At 34.7% G+C, this 25643-nt stretch overlaps 1 protein-coding gene across 9 annotated transcripts in view; it reads left to right on the top strand.

Moving 5' to 3' along the window:
- The window catches only part of KCNH7 (potassium voltage-gated channel subfamily H member 7), a 221402-nt gene that overhangs the window by 161623 nt on the left and 34136 nt on the right, over positions 1 to 25643 (top strand). For 8 of the 9 annotated variants that reach the window (XM_066999812.1, XM_013171336.3, XM_066999808.1 and 5 more), the window contains 3 exons: positions 8955 to 9380; positions 17880 to 18279; positions 18986 to 19185. In XM_066999812.1, the coding sequence (XP_066855913.1) occupies positions 8955 to 9380; positions 17880 to 18279; positions 18986 to 19185 (1026 nt within the window). The remainder of the gene's footprint in view (positions 1 to 8954; positions 9381 to 17879; positions 18280 to 18985; positions 19186 to 25643) is intronic. The other variant, XM_066999811.1, reaches the window with a different exon arrangement.

Below are 25643 nucleotides of genomic sequence, written 5' to 3' on the forward strand. Positions count from 1 at the left end.
ATTTTCTCTCCCTTTTGCACCAACAATACCAAGTAAGCTAAGGAAACTGAAAAAAACAAATGACCCATTCTGCAGTTTAAGCAGTGTGATAAATTTGTCAATACATCTAGAAAACAAAGAATATTGGGAACAGGAGAGTTTATAGACAGGCTTCTATCCTAAGCATGTTTTCTCCAGATTTAAGCTTTTGATACCTGCAACCATACATGTGATCACATACTGTAAAAAGATTCCCATATGTCCTTGGTTAAATCCATAGAGTCGTATGTTCTCCCAAACATGAGCTTCATCTAGCATTCCAGAGGTCAGGTAGAGCTTCTGGAGTTACTTTTGGCTCACTGGTGCCATGCTAACAAAACATTTCTGTTCAAGTAGCAGAGTAGCTAATGAAGCATCATAAGACACCTACCATGTCTTGCCATGTTTCCCCCCAACCAAACTATGTTTTTATATTGGAAAAGCAGAAAAATGTCTTATCTTAGATCCAGCTATGGACTGTTTCTTTGTTTTTATAAGACAAGTTTCTCTTATCAGCTCTCCATGGCCTTTTTCCTCTCACAACTCTGCCGTTTTCTCTGCATAAGCAGTATGAATTGGATGGATTGCTGTAGAAAAAAGGACAGTGATTTTATAGGTTGGTTTTGATAATGAGATGTGATTTGTATAATCACATTGTATGTAATCCATTCTATTTACCCCTGCCAAATGCCTTTTTAGTTGGGATGTTAGTGATTAAATTTGGTAGAAGGTTAGGTAATACACTAAACATTCCCAGGTGTCATAAAAATAGCAACCTGGGCAGAATGCTAAGACAATGTCTCTGAACTTAAAGTGAACGAGGCTGGAGTATGCTCATCAGTCAATACTGTAATCATAGAACCGAAGTATGGCTTGTAGCTGCTTCATCTTTACCCTGTGTACTTCAGATATTCTCTTGCCACCTTTATGCTCTTTTTTAACTGCATCAAAGTGTTTGGAAGCTGGGGAAAGTGTCTGAAGGTACCTTTTTCAGAAATACTTTAAGGAAGATAACATCAAAAAGCACAAAATCTACTTTTTTTCATTGTTATGTCATGAGCTAATGATAGAAATATCTTTTAGGTGACTAAAAATCACAGCAATAATTTAAGCCCTTATTAGAAATATGACCCTTGATGTTTTGTTGTTCAGACATATAAATGCTTGTTAACAGCTTACTGGTTATGTTGCCAGAAGAGCAATGAAGAGATCACAAACTCTTCAGCATTTTGAAGGGTAGTGTTTTCTGTCTTCTGGAATAACACCTCTTAGTAAATTCAGAAAAAGCTTTACGCTACTTTTAATACATGTTCTAGCATTAACATTTGCTAAAAATCAGTTGCTAATTTCTTCGATAATCTGCAAATCACTAAGTTAAGATTTAAAGCTCAGTAAAGCACACTCAATAAATCTATATGCTTCCAAGTGTTGCTCTGATGATGCATTACCGACTAACATGAAAGTAATTGCATCCTGAGTCGCAGGAGGAGACTCCTGAGGTTTAAGATTTATAAGCTATTTCATAATTTTCTTCATGGGAAATAATGGATGGAAAATGAGCTATAAAAATACTCCCTCTCTTTTAATATCTATCTTTATGAGAAAATAAATGATAGGTTAGAGGTAGTGAGTTTTCCAAATTATTACATGTATTCAAGTTTAGTGAAGCAATTTTGTTTGACAGTAACATCCACAGATACATTAATTCCATCAAACCTGCACAATTTACTGAACAAACATGAAAAGAATCCTGTTCTACTGTTTTAATGTCATGGTACACATAACTTTCCTTGACGATTTGTTGATTCTGTGTTGCTGCATATTTAACTATCTTTAGCTGAATACAATTATCTAATTATTTGATTGTGTCATGAAAAGAGTAATTTGAACAGTGAAAGCAACAGTGTTACACTTGTAGGTGCTCAAGACCTGTCTAAATCAATGTCAATTCCTGTTCTTTATTGATTTTCCAACATCAAATGAGCAATTTTTCTGACAATTAAAATCAGAATTCAGTTAGAATTTTTCTTTTTCTTAAATTTTAACACCAAACAGCATTAACTTTTAACTTCACCGAAATTGCTTGGACATTTATTATAAAAATTGCTTAACACCACATCAGATAGATTCCATGTACCAATAAAAACTTACCCATCTTTTTCTTCTTTCATACTATCTCATTGCCTCCCAAAATGCAGCTCCACCAGAATATTAAATTACTGAATATCCAGAGTTTCTGTATTTCAGTTAGGTTGAGAATGACACAAAGTCTGTCTTTCACTAACTCAAAAAGGCTTTATTTAGTGGCATTTATAAACTGACTTCTGGAACAGAGATGATTCAAATATGCTCAGATAAGCTTCAAGTTTTGCAGGTTTATCCAGTAATAACAAAAACGTGGTTTCAATGCCTACCTAAAATTATATTTGATGAATATGTGGACATAGTCTACAAAGAAAAAACAAATCTATTGTGCTATTTCTGATCCTGCATACAAAAATGTATTGAGTACATTAGAAAGGTTTATTTCCTCTGATACCTGAAGTCCCAAATGGGAAGCATATAGAGAACATATTTTCACACAACAGCAGATTTTCCTTAACAAAAGCTTAATTTTCAAAATATGAAAGCCATTAAAACACTACGTGATAATATCTCACAGGTATACTTCAAACTCTCTGATATAGAAAGGTAAATATCAACACTATATCCAAAGTATCATGCTACAAGTCTTTAAAAAATATTAAAAGCATTTAAAACAGACAAGTTCCTTGAAACCAGGAAGACAATTATTAACATTCCCATGATCAATATTTCTCGATTTAGAAGACATTCTTTAATAGGTATCCTTCGAAAAACATATAAAAATGTCTTTTAATGCAGATGTGTGAAAGGAGAATATAATGCAGGATTACATTCTAAAGCTCTAAATCAAAAGCACTTCAACTTTCTGTCAGTACCAGAATAAACTTAGTTGTTCATGTCAGCATCAAGGAAGACTGTCATTAAGACAACGGAAATGTGAAAGACCATAACAGTCTTGTGGAGAATTAGATAATGCCTGCCATAAGTGAGCAACTGTTGATTTAATTTAATGCTTGCGTAGTGTTTATTTTTAGGTCTTTTTAGATTTAGAGCTTTTTAGATTCAGACCTCTTTAGGAGGTCCAGTCTGTAGGGGTCTCATGATAATATTATGAATAGAGAAGAAAGGGGAAAAGATGTCCTTGCCAGTTATAGCTTAGTAGCTTCAGTAGAGCTAATACACAGGAGAAATGAGAGCCAGAAGAGGTTACATTAAGAGAAGAGAGTTCCACAAATCTAATAAAATATCCAATGCAAAATCATACCCTTTTTTAAAGCTGAAATAATACTGCTTCCTTTTTTGAACTGCACTTACCATTCACGTTTAAGGTCTATGGTCATGATAAAACAGGTTAATTATTATAGGAATATTGCTCTAGCTTCTGTATCTTCTTCATGTTTTTTTCTTATTCCTTTAGCTTCCACAGTTTTCTGGGAATTGAGTTCATGTATAATGAGGTCACATAAACCTGAGTTCAAAGCTACCTGTTAAAAGGAAGAGATTGTACCCAAGATCTGAGGGTTTGGGGGTGGTGGCAGTGTTCATTCTGCACCATGAGCTGGATCAGAGAATAAACATGAATAGTAACTTCACTCTACTTGAATTTAGGAGATGCTACTTGATTTCCTAGTCACCAGCACTAAACTTGTTTATAGTTGAAAACTGCTGAAAATATTATTTAATACAAATAGCTTTTGGATTAGCCCTCAAGTAATGTAGGGCTTTGTTTATAATCTGAGCTTTATTAAATGTTTTTGAAATTCTGTTAAAGTGAGAAATGTAAGAGCTAACTTTTTTAGTACAAGCTTTAATTTGTGACAAAAGCAATAGTGACATAACAGTATGTAGTATTGAAGAAATCTACATAATATACAGTTCATATGAGACACACTTTGTCATGAGACATAGGAAAGTGTCTTTCCGAAAAGCTAGTATATTAAGCTTTGCACTCTTTAAATTTCCACATTTACCTCTTGAATAGAAGCATTCTATATGCATTACAAATGCTGTTTTTTGTTTGTTTCTTTGTTTTTGTTTTATCCCCTGTATATGCCCTGTTTCTCCCTCATATTTTGCCACCTGGAAACATTGCTCTCTCTGTTCAAATTTCCTAAATGTGTATTAGTTCCATCTATGATGACAGGTCTTACCTGGACTGCAAACGTGCTTTGCATTGTTTGTGGAAGTGTACTGTAATCATGTATCTGCTGTCTGTTTGGAAATACACAGCACAAATATTGTGTGACTTCTTAGCAAAAATGCTAAAGGTCCAATGCTTTCTGAATAACTTGAACATAGCATCTTGTCCGTGCAATCACAGTATGTCCACAAAGGGTGTTCAGTGCTCCTCGAAAGCATCAGGCATGCTTTCTGGTTTCCATGTTCATGGGCTTTATAGAAATCTACGGTTACTCGGAAAGTCATGGTCCAGCATATAACCACCTCACACTACAATTCCTCACAGGCAGCACTAAACAATAGCTGGGAAACTCTATTGCAAGTCTGTGCAGTAGTTTGGCAGAAGTATTTCTTTGACAGTTCATGGTGGTATTCATAACAGATGGCTCATCATTTATTTTTTCTGTTATGATTTATTAAATCTGTATTATGCTTCTTTGTGTTTCTAGTTCTTTGGTTTTTACTGTCTACATTTGCATTCTTTAATAAATTTAGATTGAAAAGCCTCAGAACACAATTCTCTTATGAATACACATGTGCTACATGGTGATATGGGCCTCTCAGAGTCCCTTGAAACTGTGCAGTTTGCATAACAGATAACAAAAATAAAGTGTTTTCACACAGAAAATAAAAAAAAGTGCCGCCATTAAGTTATAACTTTAAAAAAAGAAAAAAAAAGAGGACAAATATTTGTGAAATTAATCTTAAAAATAAAAGGAATCAACAAAATTTAGCAGAATAAGAATGATGATAACTCTGCTTCTACATAGCATCTTCTAGAAATGCTTCACACTGATTTTCCTTTGCAAGGTGTTTACAGTTTAGTAGGTAAATATCATTCTCTCCGTCTGACTGAAGTCAGAGAGGTTAAATGTCAGTTTGCCTAAGATCACTTAGAAACTCAGTGGCAGAGACTACAGTATAATTCCCAATTATCCAACATCTTGACTGATGTTTTGCCTATATATTCTCCTTTATAAAGAAAATTGAAGAATCTTAGTATTTCTCTTAGAAGTGTCAAATGCTGTTGCTGCACGTGGTGTTGCAGAACGTATAACAAGAGTAAACAAGTTATGCAGTGAAGCTTATAGTCAGTGTGCTATACTGCACATCATCCCAGTTAGACTCCCTGACACTTCACCTAGAAACACAATGCAAAACAGTCTTTTGAACACAGCACAATGTTGTTCCCCAGTACCAGGGAGGTTTTCTTGAGGGGAAGAATATTAGAACTGTCAAAAAAAGGTGATCACAAGCAGCGTGATCGTGTTTAAACTGGATCCGCACTACTTGTGGTGGAATGGATTTTTTTTTTTTAATTAATTGTCACCTGGTAGTAATTCTGGTGCATCCCCTTCTTTTGCTTCTGCTTAACAGAACAGCATCCATTAGTAAATTCCCATTATTCCTAAATATCTTTTCATTTCAATTCCAATGAACCACTGTTATCAAGGAGAAACTAAAAATTACCAAACATTTCAGAATGATAAATCTGTCTAAAACTGTGAATTTATAACAGTTATTTCGACCTCACTCCATAATTTATGGGACCTGAAATATAAATCCCCAGATTGCAGCCCTTCTTTGTAAGTGCCATCTTGAACTTGTTATCTTAAAAAATGAATACATGAACCTAAAAAGAGCAAAAGATGTTCACCAGCCCTATCTGTGTGAAATACCTGAAGCAAGATTCCGGAATCAAAGTCTTTTTGAATGAAGAGTCTTCTAGCTTGCTGCAGCACTGTTTTAACTGTAATAAACAGGAATACAACGGAAAAGATGTAAAACAACAGTTAAAAATGCATTCCTGTTTTCACCAGAAAAAACAAGTGTGCAATGGTATTTCATCAAGGTTGAATACCCCTAATTTTTTAAAAAAGAAATACCATTACTGCTAGTATGACTTTTGCTACTTACAATAGTGTTGTAGTCTTCTCTTTGCCAGGAAGCGTGGCTTTACATCACATGATGTCCCAAGGTTCGGAGACCTTTTGACACTACAGTACTTGGGGCTTGATTTCATGCTGGATGTCCCAGTGCTGCTCATTACTCTTAAAAACATTTCGGTCCCTAAGCCACCTGTATTACAATCCAAACTGTGAAACGAGTTTTACTGTCCAGAAGAGAAAAGTTAATAAAACAACTTTAAGTACACTAAAGTCTTCCATCTAGCCAAGGTAAATACAGGCTAGTTAACACTGGTGTCTGATCCTTGCAAGGATGTCACACAACAGCAAAAAGATAAATTCATCTCATGTTCAATCAGTCTCAAAAATTTCAAAAATTGAAATTACCAACAAGAAAACCAATAATGTGCTCCTTTTTTATGTGTAACTGTGATTTTTTTATTTGAGAAACTATATCCCATCTTCTTTCTCATGATCCAGCAAACAGAAATAATTACATAATGAGTGTTTGTATTTAATTCCCATTGCATGAGAGTAAGCAATGTAGAAAAGTAAAGTTCTATATTGCATTATGAATATGAAACTCACAACCAGTCAGTCTCTCCTGTAGTGTGTCTAAGAAACCAGAATGGAAAAGTTGGATCCATTTTTTCCCTGATCACTTTTATACTGCAGTTCCCTTATTTTGTCTGAATATTTTTCTGTTTCACCTACCTCAGTCTAAACCAACTTAAAAATAAATGTAATTTTACTGAAAGTACAAGCCAGGTTTCAAGGGAGTAAGTTCAATTTACATTATATGTTGCTCTGAAATGAAGCACACTGGCTGGAATTTTCAAATGACCACAAGAAACATGTGAAGTAAACTTTATTGTTCATTTTGTGTAATCCATTTCCTTCATTATTTGAAAATCCAGCAGGAGAACATGGATATAAATTTCATAAATAGCAGTTGCCTTGCCACATATACCACCCTCAAATACTAGGAAAACATTCTAGTCAACTAACAAGGTGGGGGTCTGAAAATATTAAGACTGTTTAAGAGATTTAGTAATGTCTCTGCTTCAGGTTGCTGTCAGCTAGTGTGTTTAATCCATTAAAAAAAAAAAAAAAAAGCTGACATTTTTTAAGTGCAAGACCCAGTTACAATATAAAAAATAGATTAACAGCCTCTACCGTCACCTCAGCATGGCGCTTAATGGCTGCCTGAAGGTACCATATAATCTTCTGGATGGTTTAATTGTTTCTTTTTTCACAAACTAAGAGGACTAGAGTGGTTATTAACCCTGGTGTTCTCACAACATTTTCAGAGTAGAACTTCATTGAATAAAAAGTGCAACTTGGATTACCAAGGATAGGATCTAAGGTTTATACAACACCAGCTGTTAGAAAGCTAAACAGAAAGAAGTGTGTTGACCCTTATAATCTTACAAGATTATGTTCAAGAAGCATGAAATTCCTCAATTTTGTACAAACAGAAATCTCTAATCCTGAACTACTTACTGCTAAAAAATAAAAAATAAAAGCAGAAAACATTGCTGACAAGGTATTTCTCCTTCCAGTCATAATTTCATTTCAGCATAGTTACTCATTTTAGTTACTTTTGAAAGGTCTGATTTTCTAAACAGCATTATTTTTAATTAGCAGGGGAAAAGGAATAAGTAGAACTGGTGGAAAATTGGCATAAGATTTCTTGAATATGTCACTTGACCAAATGGGAAGTAACTGAAGGTTGTCACCATCTAATGTTTGTTCATGGGTCTGTGTAAAATTAAGTGATGATCTGAGTCCCATAGGATTTGGAAAGCATTTGCAGCACAGAAGGCAATAATTAGCATCATTGCTGACGGTCTCTATAACTAGGCCAAGCATTAAGCAGAGGCAAAGATGTAATTTAACTTTTTGTTCTTAAAGGTTTTATTCCTTCATGTCAGAGTTAAGTCAGACTGGAGGAGCACCAGAGGAAGTTTGTTTTATCTGGTGCCCACTCTATACTTGTTCTTTGCAACAAAACAAACATTTCAACTTACAAAGCCAGCAAATCAAGCAGTATATACAAACATAATCTCTTCCAAATAAAATTGAAATTGTACTTAAAAAACACCAACAGATAACAAATCCACTCTTGTAAAGGAATGATAAAAAGCTTTAGTCATTGGTGTTGAAAGTTGAAGTGAAGCAAAAGGCAGTACTTCTGTGGAACCCCTCTTTGTCACACTATTAGCTATGCTAACTGTAGCCTGAATAAAATTTGTCCATGCTTGAAAGTTTTTCACACCACAAAACTCAAAGTGGAGATAGCTGTCAAGTATACTAACAGGTCTTTCTCCAACTGCTTGATTTCTGGTTGCATAAGCATTTTGTAATGAGTGTAGACTCTTTTGGAGTGCATTTGAGCTAATGATAGTAGCTTTGCTTTGAGAGAAAAATACTACATCACAGCAAGAAAAGTCTCTCACTGGCCATGAACAGACTGGCAAGGTTATCATGTGGTAGATGAAGGAATTTGATGATGTGTATAATTATGAAGATTTTATGGCACTTAGTGGGTGGTACAGGGAACAAAAATCAATCTACTGTGTAAAATTGTCAATGAATTTATTGAGCCTGGCAGAGGTGATGAATTCCACAGAAGTTCAGTCTACCAAAACACTAAGGAATTTAAGTTTAATCCTTTTTAAGTTTGTTACTGTATTTGCCAAGTTTACTGAAAGTGGGAATAGGTACACTGCCCTGATTGTTGACATGCTATATTTCTTTTTCTAGGTCCTATCCTTAGGGGCTGATGTTCTACCAGAATATAAACTCCAGACACCTCGCATCAACAAGTTCACTATATTGCACTATAGTCCTTTTAAAGCTGTCTGGGACTGGCTCATTTTGCTGCTGGTAATATATACTGCCATCTTCACCCCTTACTCCGCTGCCTTCCTTCTGAATGATAGCGAGGAACGGAAGAGAAGAGAGTGTGGATATTCTTGCAGCCCACTGAATGTTGTAGACTTAATTGTGGATATTATGTTTATCATTGACATTCTAATCAACTTCAGAACAACATATGTAAACCAGAATGAAGAAGTGGTAAGTGACCCAGCAAAAATAGCAATTCACTACTTCAAAGGCTGGTTCCTAATTGACATGGTTGCTGCAATACCTTTTGACCTGCTGATTTTTGGCTCTGGCTCTGAAGAGGTAAGCTTAAATAAATGAGAAATCTTAAATCTTAAGTTTTGACATTAGTACAATGATCTGTGTATCCAAATATATATTTTTTGCGACTCAATAAGCTTTTTAGTAGTTCCATCTTTTAAATTAAAGCTAAAATTAAATCCTCCTTAGTAGAATAATGTAGAATATTGTCTACGTCAAGGAATATTGTCTTGTCAATGCCTTTCATTGGCAGGAGAAAAGTTGAACAATTCCATTTCTGATTTTTTATTATATCAAATTTGATACTACCATTACAAATAATGACATATATAACACGTATAAAGGATTTTTTTAAATATTTTTATTTCAGAACTTTTGTTCTTTTGACTTGCCGCTGATTTTGTAAAAATTGCCCATAATGCATAAGTATTGTGTTGGCATTAAAGTATTAAAATAAATTATCTCTGTTCAAAATCTTTAGATCAGATGTTTACTCAGTGTAAAACAGTGTAGTTGAAGTGCAAAGTATGCTAGTCATTGCCAGTTAACAAAAAGATTTGGCTGTTGTCAATTTTATCGAGAATATGGACTACCAAAAGAAAGAAAGAAAATATTATTAATCTTGCCAGAGTGACAGCTCACATGACCAATGTCTTCACCCTATCTGTAGAATGGGTTAACAAAGTGCTCAATATATGCATCTCTAAATTGCCCAAAGGTGTATATAAAACATACACTGTATTCTCGATGCCTGACCCAGTTCTGCCTCCTTCCAAAGAATTTTTATTTAATTTCAGAAGGTCTAAATTAATAACATATTTTTTGATGAAAACTGAACTGACAAGTAAAGAATTGTAGTTTTTCTTTTCATGATCCATAGAATAAAGTAGTTTTTTTTTAAAAAAAAAAAAAAAAAGAAAGCAAACCCAGAAAAATATGATTCTCTTTCTTTTCAACGGACAGAAATCCATTTTTTTAAAAATACTGTTTTGCACATATTGACTTACAGGAAACAGAAAGTTTTATTGACCATATGTACCTCTCCTTAACTGAGGAGAGAAAGGTGAAAACACCAAATTAATCAGCATTCTTAGCATGAGCTTTGATTGCATACGTCTGTGTCATAATATAAAGAATATGAAAACATTTTTCCATTTGAAAATGAATTCCTTTGTATAAAAGTCATTTACTGTGCCAGCAATTTTTTTTGTCTGCCCCAAAAGCCTGAAGTGAATTCTGAGTGTACACTAGCTATTCTCACAAATTACACATAAACTTAAGACAGTATTTAAGGGTCAATGCAAAACAACTGGCACATGTCTATACACACCTTGAGAGTCATGTGAGATTTCTCAGTCTTAAAAAAGTTCAGAAGTAGGGTCAGTCATGCTTTTCTTAAATTCATTTTCTCAAAATTTTTTTAATGAAAATGTTTTCCTGTGTCCTGTATTTATAAATAAAGTGATGTAATTCAGAAGTCATGGAAATCAATAAGAACATTCCAATCAATTGTGATATTCCTGTTGATTTGAACATGAGCATGCATACTTAAGGTAAATGAGTAATCTGGAGATGCAAGTAGGTAATACCATGCAGTATTGAATGAAATAAGAAGAAAAAGAGTAAAGGACAGAGGGAATATGTTGATAGTTCTCTTACCAAGAGAAAACTTTTGTATTCAGAAGGTGACTTAAAAGCTCAGAGATTCAAGAGAAACTGTCTGCACACCTTTTGCATTCATTGTCTGGCATACATCTCAGTCTTTCAGGATTTTTTTTTTCTGCATTTTTGATAGCACAGGCACATGAACAACAAATATACTGACAATGTCATTACTTCTAACTTGGACCATATCATGCCCCTGCAAGAGTGGTCTGCTTCCCTCTCTGATCAGTGAGCACTCATCACTACCAAAAATTCTGTTCAGCTATGGGAAGTGTGGAACGGCATGAATTACAACGGTGATCAATTCCAAAGCTCAGTGAAGGAGTGCTCTTTGGATCATCATCATACCCTAAACATCATCCTACCACCCCTCCCCTGCTACAGAAATCCTCAACAGTAAAGTGCCAGGTGCTCAACTGACGCTAAACGGATAGCTTTAACATAAGATAATATTAAAGATTAGTAGAAGACAGGTGCATTTCTACAGATGAGTAGCTAAATATCAAAACCTGGAAATTATCAGAAATTATTGGACCAAGTAATCTCTTTCCAGTGGTTTGTGGGGACAGGACAAGGGGTAACAAGCACAAAATTGAGCACAGGAAGTTCCGCACCAACATACGAAAGAACTTCTTCACGGTGAGGGTGACGGAGCACTGGAACAGGCTGCCCAGGGAGGTTGTGGAGTCTCCTTTTCTGGAGATATTCAAGGCCTGTCTGGACACCTACCTGGGCAGCCTGCTCTAAGAAACCTGCTTTGGCAGGGAGGTTGGACCCAATGATCTTTCGAGGTCCCTTCCAACCCCTACAATTCTGTGATTCTGTGATTCTGTAATGACATTTTCAGTATTGCAGATATAAGTAAATTAATTATTTATTCTCTCCAAACCTGTTAATTGAAGTTTCACTATTGGGAAAAACTAGTTTTTTTACCTAAGCAGCAATGAAACTATATGCATTATGACCAGTTCATCATGCCATAATGACTTCTCTCTCTCATTCATGGTATTGAATATGTCGATCACTTTCTCTAAGCCTCTACTTACTGCAGTTTTGCTTCCTATATTGCTAACTATAATATTTCCACAGAAATCCCTTTTTGATAGTTTACTTAGAGGAAGCAAATGTAAAACTGTTAGAATGAAGACTTTTTCATTTAATAGATTTTTTTGCTGTCATGAGGGTTACCTCTTTTATGAAATAGCTCTTTTTTGTTATCTAGAGATTCTTCAAATAAGATCCCCATGAACAATTGTATTGAACAGTCTTTTTGTTAAACAGCATAAGCTCCAAAGAGAGGTCTGTGTGTGCTCACCCAGCTTTAAAACACCTTGATATCAAACCAAGTCTAGAAAGGGCAGGAGATAATAATCCAAATACCACAAGCGGCACTATCTGAATGCTTCCATTTCAGCTATACTTTGTCAGCCATAGGAAAGCAACAGAGTAAATGAGTTAACTTTCCAATTTCTAAACTGAGAACTAATAGAATTTAAAATGAACTTTCTTCTGTTTAAAAAGACTCTTAAAATTATTATGGCTAGTAATAAACTATTGCCTTTTGTGTGTGTGTGTTTTAAATATTAAGTGACATTCCTGATATTTATGAAGATAAAATAATGGATACATAGACTTTTTACTTTCTATTCTTTTGGTAGTTTATTTTTAATTATGCTGCTCATCTCAGAGAAAAACAGAAAAAGAAAAAAAATAATAGAAAACCAGAGTTTCTTCCCTTTCATCTAGAACTTACTGCAGTAAAATATACTGACAAATGATGGTAATGGTTTCAGCAACATAATTTTCATATTTTTTGTTTTATTTGAGGTCAGACATAACACTCAGCTGAAATATAAAAATAAAATAAAATAAACTATGAAGGCTTTCACTTTTTCTGTTTCTACAAATAATAGTGATTAAAACTATTTTACAGAACATCAACAGGAAAACTGCTGCCTTAGGACATACAAATAAATACATTGAATATATTGGTATATATTGGTATATCCAGTATACTCACAAAATGTAAGGGTGAAAGTGTCTTCTATTGGTAGCAATAGAACAAGAAAATAGATGGGGTTTGGATGAAAGGGAGACATATAACTCAAAGCACTGATGTTCCTCTCTAAGTTTTGACATGTCTTCACTTATATAGTGTATCTGATAAAGCAAAACAAAAAGAAAAGTCCCACAGTTCTAGAATTGGAGACTGAACCTGATAGTCCTAACTGCAGCACCACCGATCAATGGACTTTAACATCTCCTTCCCTCTTCCTTCATTTAAAATGAAAAGCTAAATTCTGGAATGTGTTAGGGATTTGTATCAGAGAGAAAAGAGTTAACTGTACTTGATACCATACTACTCATGCTTCATAGATTTATTTGCAGTCTGCAAGAAAGGTAGAATGATGGTAATTGTTTTACCAAAAAATTTTAGGTGCAAGAAAATATTGAGAAACTGAGGACCTTACAACACCAGGAAGCTGGAAAGAACCCTGGCAGATGAAATACCGTGTAAGCAAGTGCACACTGGAAGAGACAGTTTGAGCTACTTGTACACGTCAGTGGGTTATTTGGTTGAAAAAAAAGAGGCAAAAAAGAGAAGGCATTAAAGACATATGCATTAATGATAATGGATGTTATAAAGAAAGAAAAAAAAATCTAGAGCAAAAGTAAAGATTTCTCCATCAGTGAGAAAGTCACCAATTGTAAATGACTTTTTGCAGAGAGGAGGTTCAGGCTAGGGTTCCTTCTAGGGAAAAGTTCTTCACCAAGAAAGCGTTCAGGCACTGGAACAGGCTCCCCAAGAAAGTGGTCACGGCAATGAGCCTGACGGAGTTCAAAAAGTGTTTGGACAACACTCTCAGACATAGGGCCTGATTTTTGGGTAGGGCAAGACATAGGGCCTGTGTAGGGCAAGGAGCTGGACTCGATGATCCTTGTGAGTCCCTTCCAAATTGGGATATTCTATGATCACATGAAATGTCTTCTTTGCTGTTACTTAGCTCATGCAAAGAACCATGTAGATGTGAAAGAACCATTGTAGGCATGATGTATGGCTTTTATTTTTTATTTTTTGTTCTATTACTAGAGTTAAAAAAAAATCATTTACACCAGGGGAAAAATATCTATTTATATATTATTAACATTTGAAAAATGAGCAGCAGTTCCTCAGGCACATCGTGTCTCTTTTACTGGGAGGTGTTCTGTCTGCAAATTTATAGTGTCTGCACTATGAGTATGTTCAGTTATAGGGTCAAAATCTTTACTATAAGTCTATACAGAGTCTGCAATTTAAAGTATTGTTCTTAAAAAAGTTATTAAGAACAAAATATGGCACAAAGAAGATCGTCTCGAGGAACATATGTGGATGAGGATTCATTTAGGACAATTTTGCTTTCAAACCATTGCTGAAGCAATTATTACTTTGAATGTTTTCTTAAAGAAGTTGTGTTATTTTCTCACTGCACAATAAAAAGATAAAGATTATGTATTTTCACACCCTTCTGAAATTATCAGTTATTATTTTTCCTTCCTTTTAAAAAATAAAAAATAAAAAATATTATACTCTTTTGGGGAACTTTTATATGGGAAGAGCTGCAGTTGTAACTGGAACGAGAATCACTATAGAGAATTACTGCCATATACATATATACACTTCTAATCCAGGTCTCTGTTCTGTACTATAGCTGGAAAATATCAAAACTGTTTTGAAAGGACAGGTAATGCAATAACCAAACAGGGCAAAAATATCAAAATTATGTTGCCTATATTGGTTAAAAAAAATTAGGTTAGCAGAATGGGATATGTAAACGTAACAGAGAAAACTGCGCTACTCTTTTTTACTTTTCTCAATAATTTGGTTTATTTGTGGTAAATAAGTACATTTGAGAATCTACAATGTATCTTTCCACAGAATATATTTAAAATTGATATTACCCTAAAACCTTCATCTTGGTAATAAATCTTACCAATAAAGAAAAAAACTTCTTCAATGTCTATAGGGGTTTTAGATTCTGAAAGCATTTAAATATATTCTGTGGTCTTAATGAATTCCAGTTTGTATATACAGTTAAGTGCCTTAGGTAAATGGAATGCTGTTTGCACTGAATATATTATAGTGGGGGGAAATTAACCTTTTTCCATCTTCTACCATTCCATATTCACAGTTTCAGTAGTTATGAGATTCTTATATACTTCCAGCCTACAGTAAATGTTGCTACTGAAAAAAAATAATAATAATAATTAAAAAAAAATCCTGATGCTGGGTATCCAGCAACCCTTGAACTTGTCGTCCAAGTGATAAAGCCAGGTATGATGAAAATAGGGCAGCAAGCAATTCAGAGAACAGAGAATCATCAATCAGGTTGCTATTTACAGATGTTAATTGCTGGAACTGAATGGGTAAAGCAGACGGAGCGGACTTCTGCCTCCTTGTGTGCCATGCTGAGTGAAGTATTCCCAGCACACCAAGGAAATTAAGCTGCATGAGGCATAGTTCTGACACCAAGTACGTCTGTCCCTGTGCAAATGACACATCAGAGGCAGACTGTACTTTGTGAACTCTATATCCACACTGAGAAGTGGACAGCATATAAAAGCACACCAAAAACTCTGGATCATGCTTTCCACCTCTACTGTCAGCAGTATTTCCAAGTCTCGACTGAGTTAAAGGAAGCACAAACTCAAGATCAGTTTCTTGATAGTTTAAAACATATCTGGTTCCCTTCAGTGCTGATTTCACCCTGCAGACCTGGAGTTTGCTTGTGTTATATACCTCTGGCATATACCAGGTCTCACACGAGTGCAATATCTAAGCATGCAGCTGATATTGAGGCTGCATAATATTAGCAAGTCTTATCTTAAGAATGGGGTGGAACATTGTTGACGTGTTTGGGATTCACAATCTACCTACAGATCTTTTTAAGGGGTGCTGTAAGAAAATGTTGCATCTTGCATAGTGTAAAGATATAACTACATCTGTAATAGAATGCTTTCAACAGCCTCACTAGGACAAATATTATCTTTTTTAAAGTTTACTTTTGTCATTAAGGGATCATAAATATTAAAGCCTGACCTACCGTACAAAAAAAGTACCTAATGACGATATTCACATGCTGAAGCTCAACTTAGGCATAGGTTTTTGAAGGATATGTGGTGTCTCAGTCTATTGAGGTCACAATCAATAAAACAGCCTTCTTTATAGAAATTCCCTATGAAATTATTCTTCATGATGTTAGGTTAACCAGAGTGTTACCCAGTTTTACTGTATATTATCCTCTTGCTCATTTACTCAGAAAATACAGACAATTAAACATTGGCTTTGCTTGCATATTTGTCCCATGTTATAGTGTTTAATGTGTTTTCAAGGTGCACACTTGATAAGGAAAATAACTATAAGATAGGTGGTGGTGTCACAAGGATGATTTTTACTTCATTATTAAACAATGAATGGATTTTAATTCAGCTGCCAGTTCCCTCATTTTTGGCATCTCTCACTATCACATATAGCAGTGGTTTAATTAATATTACCACTAAATTTTCAAAATATATTGTTCTAATATGAGAAAATTACATGTTATAAATATATTCAGCTTTCTGCTGACAAATGCAGCCAAGAAAGCATCTGTTTTTGTTCCAAGGGCTTTGGAATTTTACTCAGAAACATGGTGAATATACAAGGATTTAATAAAATATAACTACAAGTCTAGTACACATTGAAAGAAAGCTTCCATGTGACGCATACTACCATCAGAGTGCTTTATACAACTCAGAAAACTTTTCCAGTTATTAAGTGCAATGTAATATACATGCATGTTAAAAAAGGAAGTAAAAACATTTTAAACGTATCCTGACACTTACTGTACTTTAATATATGCTTAGATTTAATGGTAAGAAAATGGTAAAGTTATTTTTGAAATACAGTAGTTATTATTTACAATGTTGTCAATGTCTTTTACAAGGAATTTAGAAGTATTGCAAAGCTTCACAGATTGATTTGAAAATTGTGAATTTACATTACTAAGCATTAGATTTCTTTAGAAAGATCAGAACCCCAAAGGGACTGCAATCAATCATGATGCTGATTGGCACTAAAATGCTTGGAAAATATTCCTGTCCTATATCTGACCCATATTCTTTTTAAAATGTGTAGTACTTTTATTAGTGACCTCTACCACTACACCTGCAAGTTGCAGAATGAAGGATGTAGAGAATATTAATCTGGAGTGTGGCAACAGTAACCTTTCGGTGATTTTCTTTGCATAATGGCTCATCTTCTTTTACCTGAGTACATTGTTCTGAGCATTCCAGACAGAAACAATATTTGCAGAATAAGATATTTATTCGTTTGGGGTCATTTCTGCTCTATTCCTCTTCTCTTCTAGAACATGTATAGCAGAGCATTGTAAGAAGTCTCCAAGTTAGGATCAAATAGTCACACACCTTTGTTCAAATACCATAAATATTAACTACCTACAAGGCCAATGATATAATTATGAATATTTCTGGTAACTTAGAAACTTTAGCATACCAAAACGTCATTGATTTAATGGATCATTTAAATCCATTAGGGCAGATTTAAGAGACCAGATCAAGAATAATATTCAAAAGCAAAGATGATCACAACTGTCAATATACCTTAATTTAAAATGTGCATTGCTTATTGTTTTCTTCACTGTTTTTGTAATGAATTTGATAGAAAATGCAATGAGTTTGCAAGAAAATGCAATCAAGATGACATTGAAAAGGGTTACTTTACTGCTTTTGTCTGTTCCCCAAAAATAATGGAATTTGCACTGGTTTATTCATGCCAACTAATTGTGAGTACGTTTGCTAACAGGGAAAATCTTTTTCAATTTATATCTTTTTTTACAGACAACAACATTAATAGGTCTTCTGAAGACAGCTAGACTGCTGCGTTTGGTGAGGGTAGCACGGAAATTGGACAGATATTCAGAATATGGTGCTGCAGTTCTGATGCTCCTTATGTGCATATTTGCACTAATTGCACACTGGCTTGCTTGCATTTGGTATGCCATTGGAAATGTAGAAAGACCTTACCTGGCACATAAGATTGGCTGGTTGGATTCTTTAGGAGAACAATTAGGAAAGCATTACAATAAGAGTGATGCAAGCTCTGGACCATCCATCAAGGACAAATACGTTACAGCACTTTATTTTACATTCAGCAGTCTGACAAGTGTAGGATTTGGAAATGTGTCTCCAAACACCAACTCAGAGAAAATCTTCTCCATCTGTGTTATGTTGATTGGCTGTAAGTAGTTTATTATTATTACTATTATTGTTGTTGTTGTTGTTGTTGTTATTTTGCAGTGTTTGAGCAAATAACAAAGTCTAAGCTAATAAAATTATAAGCATGCAGCTGGAGAGGCAAATTCCTAAGGAAAGCAACAGTTATATGTGAAAATATGTTGTGATGACTCATGCAGTGTCAGGAAGCCTGAGGTATCAATGTTTCTTAGATTCTTAGATTGCTGAACCAACCTAAAGCAGTTATTAGAAAAAAGCTACAATTTTTTAAGGTCTATGAGCATGTATCTAACTAACTGACTGTTTTTAAATATTTTTTTTTAAACCCTGAGATATAAATTTATGTGTACTTTCTTACCTCTGCCCTTTGTTCTTAACTTTGTACTTAGCCTTAGTTCCTAATTCTTACCTCTACCAAAGTATGTAAAATCAGATGAACCTAACTTACAGCAGTAAATTCAAGGCTACAAATCTCCAAAGAAAAATATTGCCATCTTGATTACCATTTAATATTTAAGCTTCTTCTGCAGAGTTGGTTCTGATATAATCAAATAAATAAAAAGCTTCAAGTAATTCAAATCCACATCTTTGAAAGTGTTACTAGTCTTGCCTGAGCTGTTATGTCTACAAAGTTCACTACTGTGCGCTGTTGCATCACCTGCAAAATCCAATGATAGAACTTAAGCACATTTTGTTTCTATTTAATCCAGCATTAATGTATGCGAGTATTTTTGGAAACGTATCTGCAATAATCCAAAGACTCTATTCGGGAACTGCACGATATCACATGCAGATGCTGAGAGTAAAGGAGTTTATACGCTTTCATCAAATCCCTAATCCTCTGCGGCAGCGACTTGAGGAATACTTCCAGCATGCGTGGACGTACACCAATGGCATTGACATGAACATGGTATGTTGTTCTGGTTTTCAGGCATGGGTGCTGAAGAATAGATGAATGGATGTGAATTTAGAAAGTGATCGTGAGTTTTCATTATTTAACTTTATCAGTATGAGTTTTAGAAGATGGATATAAAGCAATTATTGAAAATCAAGCCATTTCAAAGTTGGCATTAAAACATTTAGGTGCTTAGATTATTACAAGCTATAGCAGAAATCTGAACTCTTATTGTGCATAGGAAAATGAGAATTGCAGTGGACTATTATAAGCTTAAGACAAGAAAAAAAATAGTGGGCTTGCTGCATACATAGGTGATTCAGAAATTTGTTTGTTCTTTGGTCTGATTTTGCACTGCCAGTATAAAACAATAATACCTTTATTGGTATCTACAGCATTACCCTTGTAGAAAGCCTGCAGCCATCAACTCTTTTACAAAATCCTATCATGTAATTTACATCAGATATATTGGCGGTGGGTGGAAGAAAGGATCAGGCAGATGGGTCAACTGCTATTTTCGAGAGAAATACTCTGATCATCCAAACACTTCAAACAGTATCTAGCTTGCATTCATAATCACATAATTGTATACTGAAAGTCAACACAATACTACTAATCATTCAGCAATTCACAGAACCTCATTTCTAGGAAATGGCAAGGTACAAGACTTTCTGTTCTTGAGGTTTGATTTTAGGGATTGATTAAAAAACCTGTAAATGCTCCTTATGTAGAAATATTTGGCCAGCTAAAAAAAAAACAATAACAATTTTCTAATGAGCAAAAGTAAGCATCTATATTTCTGGTTTCTTTTCTGAAGATAGCAGCTATTTTTCTGAAAAGTTAGCTTAGTTTTGAAGACACTGAGAGAACAGAGCAGCATAAGTATCTGTGAATCCATGTCTCTGGAGGAGTACTTTCCAGAGCTATTCTGAGTTATAAAGACTTTGCAGAGCTCTCCAAAAAGTTGGCAAAAACAATAAAACTCTATAAATTCTGGTGACAATTTAACTAGAAATCAACCTCCCAGATTCTGACAAATTCAAACAGCTTCCGTGTGGCATCCATACATACGTTTCTGAATAAGACCGTTAGAGTGGTATACTTTTCTGCTGTAAGCAGAAACTATAGTCTTGGTTTAAAGCTTTTATAAAGCTGAATCAATGACAGCCTGACTTTATGGTTACCATTAAGTAAAGCAGATCTTAAAAGTAAGACAACAGCTTAAATATGTTGGGCTTCACCTCCCACTTCCACAAGTGTCCCCCCCAGAGGGATATTATGCCCAGCACAGAATAAGGATATTTGTATAAGCCTCTGCTGGGGATTACTGCAGTGAATGGCAGCAACAGTAGCTTCATCCTACACAGCACTGAAAGGCCTTAATTCCCTCCGATGGCAATGGGAGTATGGGATACTCAGCACTTTGTAGGATCAGGCCCTTAAGCTGCAGGTGGGTGCAGCCTAAGCCTAAAGTAGTTTATTGAATTATTTCTGAAGATATTACAAAATCATGTATGCCTTAACTAATTCATTACCACTAATGGATGTACAAACACCTGTTTCACATGAAATAGTAATTAAAAGTGGATGTTGTTAGGTTAAACTTTGCATAATGCAGGAATTGGTGTAATGGAAATAGTCTTGGATTTGTCATTAATGTGAAAGAGTAACTAAATGGATTTAATAGCCCATATTCTGAAGTATGATTGTGAGGCAGTATGGAGGCTTTTTTTAAAAAAATAAAATGTGAAAAAAATCAAGTTTAGCATCTTGTTATGTTTTATCTCTTGCTGAGTTCACAATTCTAACCCTCAGGTTTTATGGCACTCAATTTTCATAAAATGTGAGTTTGAATATATTACACTTAGTGCAAGGATAATATGATAATTGTCTGATTTATTTTGTACTTATGAAAGATTTATCTCTTTCCTGTCTGCTTCATACCTAAATACATGGAATAACACCACCCACTGGTAAGAGCAGGAGGTATTTATATCAAATTTAATTCCAGTATAAAGTGTGGAGAATATCCATGTTATCTGTTGGGTTTAGAGCTTGTTCAGTGCTTTCTAATTTTAATTGTATTTTTTTTGCATGACGAAAGGGTAGTTAGTGAAGGAATATAATCCAAGTAGAATCAGATGTGGGGCAAAATGGCTACTAAAATTAGGTATTAAGAAATGCTAATCTAACCGCATTTATTAATCACTGTTTTACCCCACAACTCAAATCATGCTTTTCTGCCCAAAAAAGGTCATGTGCATATTGGTTTGCATTAGATAGTTGCTCTGTAGGAATGTCACTGACAAAGTTGCCATGCTGATCATTCTGCATTATCCTTTGTGTGAATGCTCTTAGTTCCAACCATATATGCATGTTAGCACAAGCATCAATGAAGTTTTCTCAGCTATAAGCCATGTGCATATGAATGGACTTGCATGTGGTATTGAGAACTTAATTTTGCATGAAATATTTGCATTTACACACCAAAGGGCTAATACTGCCCTCAGACAAATGTGTTTGACTCCTGTTGATATTTACTAGGAGTTTTTTACAAATATCTGAAGGCAGAATTTGATCCAATCTTTCTTTTTCATTTCATTTCATTACTGAAAATTGAGTAAAATTAGAAGACTCAATCCTCTTTCTCCTTTGAAATACGAAATGCATGAATAACTTACTATATATATATGTACAGACCATGTATACACATACACATATATATATGAAAATAATACTAGAAAACATGTTTCAAAAGATGCTTTTAATTATCATCAGTAGTATACATAATAAATCAGGAAATGTGGAAAAAATATAAACTCAGGAATAATACTGTATTAAAATTACATAACCTTGCTTTCTTAAAAAAGTCCTATACTTTACATTGAAAATCAGAAGATAATATTTTTTTTTATTTGAAATGGCTAAACTTAAAAGTAGCTTTAAAAATTTGCTGTTGAAATATCCTGAGAACATTGCTTATTTGTACATTTGTTCCCCTCCACTTCATTTCTACATCTCTTTGATTCTGTTTCATTGCATAATGTATTTTGATAAAAAACAGTTCCACATAATTATGCATGGACTGGATAAACAGGATTTGGGATTTATTTTAATCTGGATAAGAATCTTGAGTCTACAGAATAAGCATAATTTAAATCATATCCCTGTGGTATACACTGGCAAAGTTAAATTCCAAGGAAATTATTTACAGTGTATATTGTTTCATGAAATATCTCACCAGTCTCAAAGATTCAATTACTTTTCTTTTTTTAAATTATCCTGTTCTGTTTTTCCTAAATTCTCTTTGCCTTCTTTTCCCTACTTCATTCCAGCATTATCAGTCCAGCACTGATAATAGCATGTCTGTGATGCTTTCTTTAAAAAGATAACATATTTAGTGTTTGAGATCCTTTTTTAAGTTATGCATGTATTATTTATAAACTGCCCCTTTCTTTCCATGGATCTTCTGTGCATCAGAATAGCTTTATTGGTTTATTTTACCTTAAGAAAAAAAAAAGAGAGGAAAAAAAAAGAAAAAAAAGTTCAAAGTAAATCATTGGGACAAGTTAGAAAGTGTTTAGCCAAATGTAAGTTAATTAAAATTTAGGATGCAGGACAGCTGCATTTTTCGTTTGGGCTTTGGTACTATGAAAGGAGAGAGCAAGTCAACATTTTTACATATAAATTTATGGAACCTTCCTCTAGCAAGGTTCCATACAAATGGTTGTTTTTACACTTGTAACTGGCTTCAGCCATCAAGCAAGTACAGCAGAACACACAGCTATCTTGAAAGTTCAGAACCAGCAACGCCACTTTATCAAATAAAGGCAGGTTCATCATTGCTTTGGTAAGGCTTCTTTTGTAAGAAATTGGACACTGGTCACTGTATGAAACCACCACACTTTGTAATTCTTGCTTTTGTCTCTACTGTAATCCCTTCTTACGACCAAAACAAATCTACCAATACAACTATTGCCAGCAGTATCTTTGAAACAGAAAGACAGGAAAGTAAACTAAAATTTCAAAAATAGCAATGTTGCTTATAACATCAGAAGAGTAATCCAAATTAGAAGTGTTTGGAACAAAAACTAGTAGTACTTGGTTACACAGAGGGAATATGTAATCACAATGAAAAGTGGCACTGTTACTTGCCTCTATGTCATGATGGAAATCATACGACATAAGCTTACCAAAAAGTACCTCAGATATGAAGTATGTAAAGCTGTTTGTTTATGTAAAGCTGTTCTTTCTTTTTCTGTAACAAGACTACTTAAAAAACATGCATTTAATCAAGTTATGGGAAAGAAGATCTCATATAAACAATATGAGGTTCAAGAATGTCAATCTATTTGCAAAGTGATCTTTTAACAGTTTCTCTCTTAATAGTATTTTTTGGTCTGATGTCTCAAAACAAGAGCAATTGATAAATTTCCAACTATCATCACCATTTTTGGAAATATGTGGATCTGGCTTACTTCCAGCTTGTGCAGACATTCACCTTTTTGTCTGATGAAAGAGTCAACTTCTGAGGAAGCTGAAAGCATTTTCTGTCCTCTTCATCCAGTAATGTAACATCTCAGAAATCACCTTTCAGATGTACTCAGAAAGTTTGGTAAGACGAAGAATGATCCACTGCAGCTCCGGTAATTTCACACAAATCTGTTTCATGCCAATGAGTGAAAGCAGAAGAAACTAATTCTTGATAAGGTTGTCAGCCATCAAATCTCATTGAAAAGTGAATTAGCACATCATCACAACTTCTCTCTCAACTGTTGTAAGGACCTCCTTCATATCCTGCCAAAAAAATAAAATAAAATCTGACTGCAGTATTTTCTGGTACAAAGAAGAATCATCAGAAATAATTCTTATTCTTTGTAGGAGTCCAAGAGCTACTGAAACAGAATTATCACCACCTGTGACCTTGTTTATTCTTTTCTAAATGGTGAAAGCCCTTGGAAATACTTCAGCCTTCTGCTTATAGAAATACTTGATTTCTGTAATTAGCTAACACGGAAATAGTAAATTCTCTCTAGAAATAGAACTAGGTTGAATTACATAGAGGCTTTGCCTAGATGAAGCTGCTATTAAAATCTGAAAGTCATACCTTTATAACAGAACTAAATCCTGCACTACTCTTTCCCTCTTGGGGGGACAGCCACTAGGGGACAGAGATCCTAATTCAAAATCTATGCAATTTTTCCAGCTAAAGAGTTTCAGATAATGCTAAAATTAGGTGGGAGAAAGATAAAAACTGGAGACATAGGTTATTTCAACAAATATATTAATTACTATGAATTAATTTCACTCATTCTTACAGAACACAAAGAAAAATGTTAATTTTGAATATAAATCCTCATTAGAATGATCTCTCCAAGGCATGGGTTTGTTCTCTGTAAGTAGTTCAAAATTTCTTCTTTAAACTGTTCAGGAACTTAATTCAGCAGTAAGTGACACCAGTGTCCTGAGATTTGTATTATGCAGATGGGATGTAAATAGAGAATAAGTATGTGTGGTTGAAGACAGAAAGTATCTTTATTCCAGCTTCTTTGCACCTTTAGCTGCTCAGTTTTTTGCTGGGTTAGTTTTTGGTTGGAATAGTTTCCCAAACCATTTCAACATAGGGCAGTAATAAAGAGCTAATGTGGGGAAGGACCAGGGTTTCAGTTTATTCTGTTTTAAATTGTCATCTGAACTTGGGAGTCTACCTTTATCTTTCCGTCTATATGCTGGGTTCTTGCCCACTCATAAGTCTGGCTTTGATCCTAGGACAAGAAAAACTTAGCTCAAATGAGTTTCAACAGGCCCCAAACAGATCCACGACACTCTTTTCTCTCTTGCCCTCTTTAACTGCTGCCTGGCATTTAATGTTTGATCCCACCTATTCCTCCAACAGAGGAAATGGATGACAGCTGAAGATTATATGCAGAGTTCAAGGAATATCTTTGATTACTGGACTGCAGGGTCTGGAGCATCTCCAATATTAGCAAAGGCTGAGAGAGCTTGGACTGCTCAGCTTGGAGAAGAGAAGTCTCAGGGGGATCTTACTCATTTGTATAAATGCCTTAAGGAAGGGTGCAAAGAAGATGGATCCAGGCTCATTTCAGTGGTGCCCAGTGGACAAGAGGCAATGGGCACAAACTGAAACACAATGTTCCTGTCAGAACATCAGGAAGCAGGTTTTATTACTGAGAGTAACTTGAGTGCTGGCACAGATTTCCCGGAGAGGTTGCAGAGTCTCCATCCTTGGAGAGATTCAAAAGCTGTCTAGAAATGGTCCTGGGCAATCTGCTGGGGGGGGCTGGAGCAAATGACATCCAGAGCTCCCTTCCAACCTCAAACATTCTGTGATCCTATTGATATAGGATGTGATGATATTTTGATGTTTAATGATGAGTATTGTAGTTAAGATTCTGATTTATTTCTCCTTTGATGTTGTCTAAATATTTTCTGTGGGACAATACCTGTTCCAG

This window comes from Anser cygnoides, chromosome 6, assembly GCF_040182565.1.
Source record: "Anser cygnoides isolate HZ-2024a breed goose chromosome 6, Taihu_goose_T2T_genome, whole genome shotgun sequence".
NCBI classification, from domain to species: domain Eukaryota; kingdom Metazoa; phylum Chordata; class Aves; order Anseriformes; family Anatidae; genus Anser; species Anser cygnoides.